The 12,210-nt window shown below is 43.2% G+C and overlaps 2 protein-coding genes across 13 annotated transcripts in view; one reads left to right on the top strand and one right to left on the bottom strand.

Annotated features, from left to right (window-relative positions):
• The window catches only part of IMMT (inner membrane mitochondrial protein), a 52,913-nt gene extending 48,405 nt beyond the window's left edge, over window positions 1-4,508 (top strand). For all 10 annotated transcript variants that reach the window (XM_017947713.3, XM_009184588.4, XM_009184589.4 and 7 more), the window contains 2 exons: window positions 1,784-1,913; window positions 3,558-4,508. In XM_017947713.3, coding sequence (XP_017803202.2) covers window positions 1,784-1,913; window positions 3,558-4,171 — 744 coding nt within the window. In that variant the 3' untranslated portion in view covers window positions 4,172-4,508. The remainder of the gene's footprint in view (window positions 1-1,783; window positions 1,914-3,557) is intronic.
• A 5,676-nt stretch (window positions 4,509-10,184) lies between these two features.
• PTCD3 (pentatricopeptide repeat domain 3) overlaps window positions 10,185-12,210 on the bottom strand; it is a 31,225-nt gene continuing 29,199 nt past the window's right edge. Inside the window, exons 22-24 of one of the 3 annotated variants that reach the window (XM_003908921.4) lie at window positions 11,814-11,855; window positions 11,244-11,402; window positions 10,185-10,911 (exon numbers count right to left, since the gene is read on the bottom strand). In XM_003908921.4, coding sequence (XP_003908970.2) covers window positions 10,821-10,911; window positions 11,244-11,402; window positions 11,814-11,855 — 292 coding nt within the window. In that variant the 3' untranslated portion in view covers window positions 10,185-10,820. The remainder of the gene's footprint in view (window positions 10,912-11,243; window positions 11,403-11,813; window positions 11,856-12,210) is intronic. The other 2 variants (XM_009184584.4, XR_002516770.2) reach the window with 2 other exon arrangements.

Below are 12,210 nucleotides of genomic sequence, written 5' to 3'. Positions count from 1 at the left end.
ATGTCAAAGAATTGGAAATCTCTTTGTATGTCTACAAAACTGCTTCTTTTTACATAATGGTGTACCTGTGTGTTCATGATCAGATGTGTTTTTAAAATATATATTCTAGTCATTTGGAATCTTCAGAGCCTTAAGGAGAGTTGGTAAAGGGGATTTCAGGAATGCAGACGGTAATATTTGACATGTGCATCTTCCTCCTATAGATGGCGTGGTAGTGCTTAGATTTTTGTAACTGAGGTAATTTCCCAGAGAAGTTAGGTTTTGAAATCCCAGTAAATTATCAGGATGCCCATAATTGTAATTTCTGTTCAAGAAATCATTTACAGTAATATTAACTTGTTACTTTGTCTTGCAAGAAGATACTGAGGTTTTCTAAGTAAAATCTTCCAGAGAATTGCAATGTATGTCAATATGAAAAGGTATTTTAAATTCTATTTGATAGAAATTTTTCTGGGAAAAATTAATGGATAAGCTCTTAAATACATGTTATTGGAATAGAATTTAATTATTACGTTTAGGTTTGCAGTACAGCTACTTTACTTTCTAAGGCTGACAATTTGTGGCTGAACACAGTGGCTCACACCTATAATCCCAGCAATTTGGGAGGCTGAGGCGAGTGGATCACTTGAGGCCAAGAGTTCGAGACCAGCCTGACCAACATGGCGAAACCCTGTCTCTATTAAAAATACAAAAATTAGCTGGGCATGGTGGTGCATGCCTGTAATCCCAGCTGCTCTGGAGGCTGAGGCATGAGAATCGTTTGAATCTGGGAGGTGGAGGTTGCAGTGAGCTGAGGTTGTGCCACTGCACTCCAGCCTGGGTGACAGAGCAAGATTGTGTCTCAAAAATAAAATACAGTTGGCAGTTTGTTTCTTACTTTAACAGCCTTCTCTCTTCTCTTGGTATGCTTCCTCTAATATTAGGTTCTGGCCGGGCGCGGTGGCTCAAGCCTGTAATCCCAGCACTTTGGGAGGCCGAGACGGGCGGATCACGAGGTCAGGAGATTGAGACCATCATGGCTAACACGGTGAAACCCCGTCTCTACTAAAAAATACAAAAAATTAGCCGGGCGCGGTGGTGGGTGCCTGTAGTCCCAGCTACTCGGGAGGCTGAGGCAGGAGAATGGCGTAAACCTGGGAGGCAGAGCTTGCAGTGAGCTGAGATCCGGCCACTGCACTCCAGCCTGGGCAACAGAGCAAGACTCCGTCTCAAAAAATAAAAATAAAAAATAAATATTAGGTTCCATCAGTAAATTTGTAAAGAATTATATACATAAGCCGGGCATGGTGGCTCACGCCTGTAATCCCAACTTTTTGGTAGGCCGAGGCGGGCGGATCACGAGGTCAAGAGATCGAGACCATCCTGGCCAACATGGTGAAGCCCGTCTCTACTAAAAATACAAAAATTAGCTGGGCATGGTGGCACGTGCCTGTAATCCCAGCTACTTGGAAGGCTGAGGCAGGAGAGTCACTTGAACCCCGGAGGCGGAGGTTGCAGTGAGTCGAGATTGCACCACTGCACTCCAGCCTGGCAACAGAGCAAGATTCCGTCTCAAAAAATATATATATATATATATATATGTGTGTGTGTGTGTATATATATATATATATATGCATCAAATATGAGTCAGACATTTTTGAAACTTTCTTTACACAAAATGTAGGAATTTCGTGACAACCGTAAGGCCCTCTTTTCTTCAGCAAGTAATTGCTGGAAGATTACACAGTTACATGACATGCATTGAGTATCACTTTTTTCTGGAACTATTTTTGTTTTATTTCAGAACCTGTCTGAGAAACTCTCTGAACAAGAATTACAGTTTCGTCGTCTCAGTCAAGAGCAAGTTGACAACTTTACTCTGGATATAAACACTGCCTATGCCAGACTCAGAGGAATCGAACAGGCTGTTCAGAGTAAGCATAAGCTATGTTATCTTACAGATAATTTCTCTCAGCATAATTTATTAAAATAATTTTATAGGGAAAATGGGGTACATGTATTGACATCAGGACATAAAAATACTAATCACTCTACTTAATTGCAGTTTTTGCCATTAAAAGTAATGGCAAAATCTATATAACTAGAAATTTTATACCTTGTATGACAAACACAAAATCACCATTTACAAGGCTATTTACCCAGTACCCTTTGGCTATGTCTCATGTGCCTGGGTGGTAAGGGCTAGGGGTCAGTGTGGTCCCATGCTTGCCTTCTGCAGGCTTGGTGGGTTATCTGGAGGAAGTGATTTGCCAAGTCCAACTACCAAATGGACACAAATGGACAGTATTTATGCTGAGGCCTCCATGTGCCACATTGAAAGAAATGTCCTGACAATGAGGGTGTTAATAAAATGGGTTTTTTAGGATGTTGTGGAATCTTTTTTTGTCACATAACAATAAAAATAAATTCAATACTCATGGAATTTCAAGATCCAGTAGTCTGTTAAGTTCATTTGAAGTCTCCCATTTCTTTTTTTTTCTTTTTTTTTTTGACACAGAGTCTTGCTCTGTTGCCCAGGGTAGAGTGCAGTGGTGTGATCTCGACTCACTGCAGCCTCTGCCTCCTGGGTTCAAGCGATTCTCCTGCCTCAGCCTCCTGAGTAGCTGGGGATACAGGTGCGTGCCACCACGCCTGGCAAGGTTTTGTACTTTTTTTTTTTTTTTTTGAGACGGAATCTCGCTCTATCGCCCAGGCTGGAGTGCAGTGGCCGGATCTCGGTTCACTGCAAGCTCCGCCTCCTGGGTTTACGCCATTCTCCTGCCTCAGCCTCCCGAGTAGCTGGGACTACAGGTGCCCGCCACCTCCCCCAGCTAATTTTTTGTATTTTTAGTAGAGATGGGGTTTCACTGTGTTAGCCATGATGGTCTCGATCTCCTGACCTCGTGATCCGCCCGTCTCGGCCTCCCAAAATGTTGGGATTACAGGCTTGAGCCACCGCGCCCGGCCAGGTTTTGTGTTTTTAGTAGACATGGGGTTTCACCATCTTGGCCAGGCTAGTCCTGAACTCCTGACCACAAGTGATCCACCCACCTTGGCTCCCAAAGTGCTGGGATTACAGGCGTGAGCCGTTGTGCCTGGCCCTGAAGTCTCTCATTTTTTTTTGCAGAAGATTTCTGATGGCCTTAGCATAAGTCTTAGCCTAATTTAAATAGTATGTTTCTGTCTCAACTATTAAAGGTAAAAATATGTGGATTAGATAGCATGCACATGTGAATGACTTCTGTGTACTCTTTGACCTAGCATTGTCCTGGGTGTCACAGGAAGAGGCAAGGGAGACTTAGTTGTGCTTGTGCCTGTATATCCTCCCTGTTTTCTCCATGACTTTAGTGAAAACAAGTCCCCATAAAATCATGTCATGCCTTACTGCCTGATTGATATGAAGAGGCCAGCTAGGAAAAGACACCAGAAATAAGTGGTGGGGGTGGGGTGGTAAGAAACTCTTTCTGGCCTCATCTTCCACATGTGTAGATGTAGCTTGTTGAATGTGCATCAGTTCTGTGGATGTATGTCATCAGATGGAGAGAAAAATGTTTGGCTTTGCCTTTTTTTCTTTGTAGGTCATGCAATTGCCGAAGAGGAAGCTAGAAAAGCCCACCAACTCTGGCTTTCAGTGGAGGCATTAAAGTACAGCATGAAGACCTCATCTGCAGAAACACCTACTATCCCGCTGGGTAGTGCAGTTGAGGCCATCAAAGCCAACTGTTCTGATAACGAATTTACCCAAGCTTTAACCGCAGCTATCCCTCCAGAGTCCCTGACCCGTGGGGTGTACAGTGAAGAGACCCTTAGAGCCCGTTTCTATGCTGTTCAAAAACTGGCCCGAAGGGTAGCAATGATTGATGAAACCAGAAATAGCTTGTACCAGTACTTCCTCTCCTACCTACAGTCCCTGCTCCTATTTCCGCCTCAGCAACTGAAGCCGCCCCCGGAGCTCTGCCCTGAGGATATAAACACATTTAAATTACTGTCATATGCTTCCTATTGCATTGAGCATGGTGATCTGGAGCTAGCAGCAAAGTTTGTCAATCAGCTGAAGGGGGAATCCAGACGAGTGGCACAGGACTGGCTGAAGGAAGCCCGAATGACCCTAGAAACGAAACAGATAGTGGAAATCCTGACAGCGTATGCCAGCGCCGTAGGAATAGGAACCACTCAAGTGCAGCCAGAGTAAGGTCTAGGAAGATTTTCGTAAAGTCGTATTTCATGTCAAAGGAAATCAGCAGTGATAGATGAAGGGTTCGCAACAAGGGTCCCAGAATTGTCTAGAAATGAGCAGGTTTACAAGTACTGTTCTAAATGTTAACACCTGTTGCACTTATAGTCTTTCCATTTGCTATCATGTCAGTGAACTCCAGGAGTGCTTTCTTTGCAACTTGTGTAACATTTTTCTGTTTTTTCAGGTTTTACTGATGAGGCTTGTGAGGCCAATCAAAATAATGTTTGTGATCTCTACTACTGTTGATTTTGCCCTTGGAGCAAACTGAATAAAGCAACAAGATGAAAACTGAGTATCTTATCCGTTTTCAAAATGTACATTTCTGGCCGGGTGCAGTGGCTCACACCTGTAATCCCAGCACTTTGGGAGGCTAAGGCAGGTGGATCACCTGAGGTTGGGAGTTCGAGACCAGCCTGACCAACATGGAGAAACCCGTCTCTACTAAAAATACACAATTAAGCCGGGTGTGGTGGCACATGCCTGTTGTAATCCCAGCTACTTGGGAGGCTGAGGCAGAAGAATCACTTGAACGGAGGTGGAGGTTGCAGTGAGTCAAGATTGCGCCATCACACTCCAGCCTGGGCAACAAGAGCAAAACTCTCTCTCAAAAAAAAAAAAAATTCTAGTTTGTTGTACGTACAGAAAATTTCCTGGAGAAACAACAACAGCAGAAGTAGGAACTTCCGGCACACAGAGTTTCCAGGCTGTGAATTGTGTCACCAGAAGTCCACAGCCTGCTTTTTGGCTTTGAACGTTTTGGTGAATTGATTCCTGCTGCTCAGTCTCAAAAGAGTAATATACAAGCCAAAGTGCTAGTGTATCTGTAATTGGGGATATATCGTTCTAGTGACTTATTAAAATGTTGGTCTGCCCACAAGTTAATTCAGCGGCCCTGTATGGGTCACAGCTCCCAGTTCTAAAACACTGGTAACGGAGCTCAGTTCTTCCTAGTACCCGGGCTCTGAATCCCTTCAAAGTGGGGATGGGGAGCCTGAAATCTTAATGAAGAGATTAAATGGTTTTGTTGTGTATTTGATGTAGATTGCTGTAAAACCCAGAGAACTTTCTCAGTTCACCTTTCTAAAGATTAGTACAGTTGTCATATTGCATAAGCACTAATTATTTTACTCCATGAAGACCACCATCTCTACATAAAAATATTGTCAACTTTCTCCAGAGTTACAACTTTTTGTTGGGCATTGTGTGTTCACAAAGAAATTGAGGAGGCACTTTTTTCTGAGCAACACATCCGCAATCACAAAGGGGACAGGTTCTGCATCTGTAGGTGTATGCCAGCTCCTGCATTTGGGTAATTACATTCTAGTGTCTGTATGGCACTGGCCTTGTCCTTTGCTTTGGGGATATATTGGTCCACCTTTGGCTTGTGTTAATGTCAGTAGTCCTTGTATTCCCTCCTAAGTGGATTTATTTAATTCAGCAAAATATATCTAGTTTCTGATTGGAACACATGCCTTGTATTCCTTCCTGAGATTAATGCCCTTAATCTCAAAGGCAGAGGCACTCTGTGCACACCTACCTGGGGGATACTAAGTTTTTATTAGGAGATAATAAGACTGTTCTAAATTCAGTCTTTCCTTTTGGAATGGCACAAAATTGCAAAATACATTACTTGTAAAGCTAAACTTCCCTATTTGTCATACTAGAAATGCTTATAATTTCTATTTTACTTGTATGAAATAATGTAAGATATTATAGATTATAAGAAAATCTAAGTTTATCTTGGAACCCCGAAATAACTTCCTTCAGATGTGATTATCTGTTTGAACTTAGAAGCAGCAATACTGAGTGGTTTATTTTTTATTATTATTTTTTGAGAAGAGTCTCACACTGTCGCCCGGGCTGGAGTGCAGTGGCACAATCTCTGCTCACTGCAACCTCTGCCTCCCAGGTTCAAGCGATTCTCCTGCCTCAGCCTCCCGAGCAGCTGGGATTACAGTTGCCCACCACCACACCCAGCTAATTTTTTTGTGCTTTTAGTAGATGGGGTTTCACTGTGTTGGCCAGGCTGATCTCGAACTCCCGACTTCATGATCTGACCACCCTGGTCTCCCAAAGTGCTGGGATTACAGGTGTGAGCCACCGCGCCCAGCCGAGTGGTTTATTTTAACCTGTAAATCAAAATAATGAAGACTACAGGCTTCTGAATCTTAGTAGTTCCTTTACCAGCCAACACACCCACCTCCTTGATTGCTTATTAGGAACCAAGATGATACTGAAAAGGGGACCCTGCTTGGCCAGGCCTTTATTTTCCTTCCTCGTGCTTAAAAATCTTCCTGAGATGTAACTATGTGCAAAAAGCAGCGGAGCCTCTTCTTGGGTTCTCAGTGCTACTTCAAGGAGATGGAGTCCCAAGGGCCAGGGTTATCTGGGAGGTGGATATAGCCCTGAGCCATTAGGGCAGGTCGGCTTCACTTCAGCCTTTCATTTATACTGCAAGTGAAAAGTCACGCGACTGCCATTGCCACAGCAAAAATCATAAAAAGCGAAATCATCACTTCTGTCTTGGTTTAATCCTCAATCTGTTTTAGTCTGAAATGACCTTTCCTCCCTCCTCACTGATGTAGGAGAGTGTTCAACATTTTAAAACTCATGCATCCTGATTGAACATTTTCATGTTGTTTAATATTTCAAAATTAATAATGTAACAAACTAACACCTAATTTTAGACAGTCTTTAAGGCACACTACCTTCATATTCCTTTGTATTAATTTAAATCCCCTGCTCTCTTAACAGATTCTGGATAAAAGCAGTCTCCAAGTCCCAAATGAGTTGTGCCACCAGTTTTAAAGTAACTTGCTTGGCTCAGTGCAGAACAGATCATTTGATTTAACGCAGAAGGGAAATAAAAAGGCTTATTAAATGTCAGGCAGATTCTCTTCATCAGGTCCAGCGGTCACCACACCCCTGTTATACTGTAGGTCTATTCTTCCCTGGCTTCCTTCCCATTGATGTATCCATGGGCCCTGAGATTGGCGGGGAGCTTGAGGAAGCAAAGGATGGGGGCAGGAAGGAGGGTCACCTGCCCACTGAAACTCTTACCCATGTGAGGAGTAGGTTTCACTAGTCCGTTTTGTTGAAGGGCTTCTGCAGGGGTTGTGAGGCAAGAGCTTGTGAAGGGGCCATTGTTGTGGGAACAGATACCACGGGTACTTGTGCAGAACTTAGATTGTCCTGGGAGTAAATTCTGTCATGACCTTTATTCCTCTTGGACACTCTTACTTTTCAAGCATCTTAGAGCTCTGAAAAACATTCTTGGGCTTGATCCCCAGCAGTACTGAATCCTGAAAGTCCACAGCTGGACATTTTCTTTCTTTTGAGATGGGTTCTCACTATGTTGCTCAGGCTGGTCTTGAACTCAAGCGATCCTCCAGCCTCACCCTCCCGCAGTGCTGGGATTACAGGCATGAGCCACTGTGCCTGGCCTGGACAGCATTTTTTAATAGGCTATTTTCTGGGCCAGGATGAAGACTTGTTCACTGCCTACATTTTGTGTAATCTGATTATCCCATGTCCTAGCAAATTGCCTTACAGCACCCAAACCAAATACGCCCATTTTTTTAGTAAAATGCCACTCTACCATTAATGTTGAATCTAAACGGTTCTATAAAACCTGCCTTACACACCCATGCTCCTAGTGACTCAATTTCATAGCATATCTTTTTGACCATGACCAGCAGTAAAAAATTTACATCACAATTTGCTACACTTAATGCATATATCTATGCACAGATCTATATTGCAATGCAGTTTGAAAGACAAAGGCTACCCTATATTAGAGACTATAGGTACGTAGCCAGTGACAGTACAATCTGACATCTTTTCCTCTACGCCTAGTGCTTGGCATAATGTTTATACAGCAGCTCACTAGGGGGCTTTTTTGTTTGTTTGTTTTTTTGCTTTGAGGTTGCTGAAAGGGGAGGGTCTGCTTTACTGTGGTTACGTAAGGACTTCTCGAAGTTCTGCTTCTTAAGAGGTCATATGCCCTACTTGTAGTAGCAACGTGACTAAGGTCTCAAAATCAACGAATGAATACTTTGCAGAGTTGGTGGCATTCATTAAGCATTTACTAAGACCTAGGTGCTAGATTTGAGTTTGATTCTAGACATGTAGAATCTTCGAGTGCCATCCAACCACTTGAATACTTTGATGGCTATAATTTTAAGACAATCCTCAAATCCTCAAATGTTTGAACCAAACTAGAAGTCCAGTTTCTGACTTCTACACAATGGTAATGTAACTCTGGCAACAACACTGAGCAAGTTTATTCCACGTATATTAAGACTCCCTTTCCCCTCCCCATTCCATGAGAGTCCTTAATCCCATTTGCTTTTTTTTTTTCTTGGAGACAAGGGTCGCTCCGTCAACCAGGCTGGAATGCAGTGGTGCAATCATGGCTACTGCAGCGTCAGCCTCCCAGGCTCAAACAATCCCCCCACCTCAGTCTCCAGAGAGCTGGGATTACAGGCATGCACCACTACGCCCAACTGTTAAAATCTTTTGTAGGGAGGGGGTCTCACTGTTACCCAGGCTGGTCTCAAACTCCTGGGCTCAGGCGATCCACATTGGCACCTGAAGTGCTGGGATTACAGGCATGAGCCCTGCACTTGGCCCTATTTGCTCTTCCAAAATTCTGGTTTCTCTAAGACAGGGGCTTGCTCTGTTGCCCAGGCTGGAGTGCAGTGGTGCGATCACGGTTCACTGCAACCTCCCTCTCCTAGGCTCAAACAATCCTCCCATCTCACCCTCCCAATTAGCTGGGACACAGGTGCATACTGCCAGTCTGGCTTTTAAATTTTTTTTGTAGAGCTGGTGTCACTATGTTGCCCAGGCTGGTCTCAAACTCCTGGACCTAAGTGATCCTCCTGCCTCTGCCTCCCAAAGTGCTGATTACAGGTGTGAGTCACCACACCCAAAGAGAACATTTTACTGATAGTAGAGGCTAAAGACTATGATAAAATAAGCATTTACAGAAAATGGAGACTTATCCTGTGAGGCCTTAATTTTTCTCTGAGTTCAAGGCAGTTAATTGCTCAGAGTATGGGTCTGGAGTATCTATACTACAAATTTAAAAGTACCAAGCTAACAAATCACTCATTTTGAAAAGTCCACTACAAATTCATGGGCCATCTTCCCAGATGGATTTTCTCCTATCAACTCTAGCTGCAGAGCAACATGGTGATTCAGAATTGGCGCCTGGATAGGGAGACGCATACCATGAATCTAAGGACTGTATTGAATAGTAAGGCTAACAAGAGTCAGGCATCCGCAGGTGCTGATGAACCAGAGACAGGAAGGGACTGAGTTAACCTTTCAGGTGGCCAGGTTCTCCTTGGAAGCTGTAAACTAAGACTAGAGGCTAATTTCCTCTCTGTCCTGCAAATCTGCTTTGATACGGAGCAATACCCATGGATGCTTAAGTAGCTAGTTACTATATCAGCTTTTTTTTTGCGGGGGTTGGGGGGGATTCCTTCAATTAAATGCCCTAAGACCTGACATCCTAAGAGAAAGCACAAACCATACTTTGGTTTCTAAGGATGTGTGACTGGGTCCTGGCCTTCAGAGGATGGCAGACAGATGGGAACACAAGTATTAGTAGACTAGAGCATCCCATAATTGTCAACTCTGGCAAGGTAAAGATGAAGCTCTCATGTGGACAACTCACGGGCTACCTAAGTAAATCTAGGAGCCAGGTATGTGCAAAGTGGCTGGTGGGGGAAGCCCTCATGAAGGCAGGAATGCTGCAAACCTCCACTTACTGCCTTCCAGGACCATTTAAGTCACAGTGGTAAGAGCTGCTAGAAGTAGTCGTTACCAACTTGATTACCAGCAATACACAATGACGTCAAGAATACATTCCACATCCTTCTGTCATCACTAGCTCTCATTTCAACCACTAAAATAGGTACCAGCTATAGACAGAAAGGGAGACATGAAACATTCATGGCTGTTCAAGTTAGAAAACTATGGCAATGGCTATATTAAGAAAAATGCAAACGTGTACATTAATTACAACATTTATTTACAGTCATTTTACCAGTTGTGCAGCCTAAACTGCCATTATCTTGTTTTAGTCATTCCTAAGAGGCTTATTTCTGACATCGAAATATCCTGAAATTGGGAAACTATTGACCCAACCCCAACTGTGATAGAACTGCATGAACACCTTTCTAAGATGAAGGACCAGCATCACAGCAGCACATCAGGCCAACAAAGGCAGAAGTCCAGCAGCAGGGAGACGCCAATCGCACGAGGACGGCAGCATGAGGTCAGCTCACTGACACTGTAGGTGTGCAGGATTATCCTGATGACAAGAGCCATGGACCTCACCATGTGTCTGAAAACTGCAATGTTGCTACTTAAATGCTAAACCTTTAACAGTTCATTAATAGATGGTTATTAAGTAGCAAATTAGGAGCTTAAATCTACATAACTCGGCTGTGTACTGACTGTGCCTCACAGTAACAAATTCACCAAATCTTTATCTTGTCTTCTTTGTAACAGTGTTAAATACTAGCATATCTTAGTTCTCAGGTGTGATTCCAGCAGCTATGGTGAGGCCATTGCTGCTCCTGAATCTCCACTTTCATTTGCCTTCACTGGTGTCACTGTCGCTGTCACTGCTGCTGTCAGTATCACTGTCACTGGTCAGTGCAGTTAGGTTACCTAGGGCTTCCCTGTTAAGAAAAAAAAATGGAGGATTACACTGCAATTCAATTAGGTGCTGGGGTTCTTGGTGTCTCTGACACTCACCTATAGCCTATCAGTTTTGAAAGCAGAAAAAGGGACCCTGCAGCTGCATTAAAGTATATTAGGAACAAAAAGATTCTAACAGTCAAATCTAGAGGCCTTCCTGACTTGCATGACAAATGAAATCATCATTAAATTACTACATTCTGACCTTCTGCAAGAAAATACAGGGGATAGAAAGCTATGAACATTTTGAATGGGCAGATGGACGAAAGGTCTGCACCATTTTACAAACTTTCCTTCGTGGTGACCCACTTACTTTTGTTGTAGGTTGATTGCAAAATCAGTCATTACTCTCTGGATGAGGGCCTCACAACTAGGTAAGCTGAAGGCACTTGCCAGCTCTCCTACTTCAATGGCCTGGGAAGGGCTGTTAGATGCTTTTGCACAGTCCATAAACTCATTCAGCAACTCATTTCTGTAAAAGAAAGGCAAAGTGTGAACTTTCTCCAGCCTCTTTAGTAAAACATTTATAGGCAAGATCCAGTATAAGTTCAGTAATAGATTCTCAACAGTACTTCTGGAGACAAAATTAGATGAAGTCTAACATTTATTTTGTTTCCAGTGAGGTTGGAAAGTCTAAAGGGCCAAAGGGATTATCAACATTCATTCAATATGACTTCATGATGATCTATTCTGTGTAGCTCATGGTGACCCGTGAGCACAGATAAAAAACTGCTTGCCTCAGGATGCCCTGGATAGTAGGGAGTTGACGGTATGCTTGCCTAACAGAAGAGTGCCCAAATGTGGTGGCTAAGGCTGGTGAAGAAATTCCAAATGTGGCTACTTCTAGGCCGTACTCAAAGAGAGCTGGTTGATTTCAACTTACCTAGGGATCTTATTATGCTTCCTGAAAAGCCCCAACATTTTCCTGTTCAAGATAGGAAAAAGATTATGAATACCATTAGAAAAACAAGGCAATCAGATACTATAGCTGTTATTCCTCTGTAATCACAGACTAAATGCCCTTTTCTTAACTACACTGTAAGCTCCCAAAGACACACATCTGTGGGCTCTACTAGCTCCCAGCCCTGTGTATACATGAGAATCACCACGGGTGCTTAAACTCCCCAAACGAATCTATACTGCAATTTTCACAGGTAAATCTGATACGCTGCCAATGTCAAGATTTGCTGGTATAGGTTGAATATTCCTGATCCAAAAATGCTCCAAAATCTAAAACCCCATACACTTCTGGTCTCAAGCATTTTGGAAAAGGGATACTC

The sequence above is a fragment of the Papio anubis genome, chromosome 14 (assembly GCF_008728515.1).
Source record: "Papio anubis isolate 15944 chromosome 14, Panubis1.0, whole genome shotgun sequence".
NCBI lineage: Eukaryota > Metazoa > Chordata > Mammalia > Primates > Cercopithecidae > Papio > Papio anubis.
Note: the sequence above shows the minus strand (reverse complement) of the source record. Positions and strands in the feature narration are given on the sequence as shown.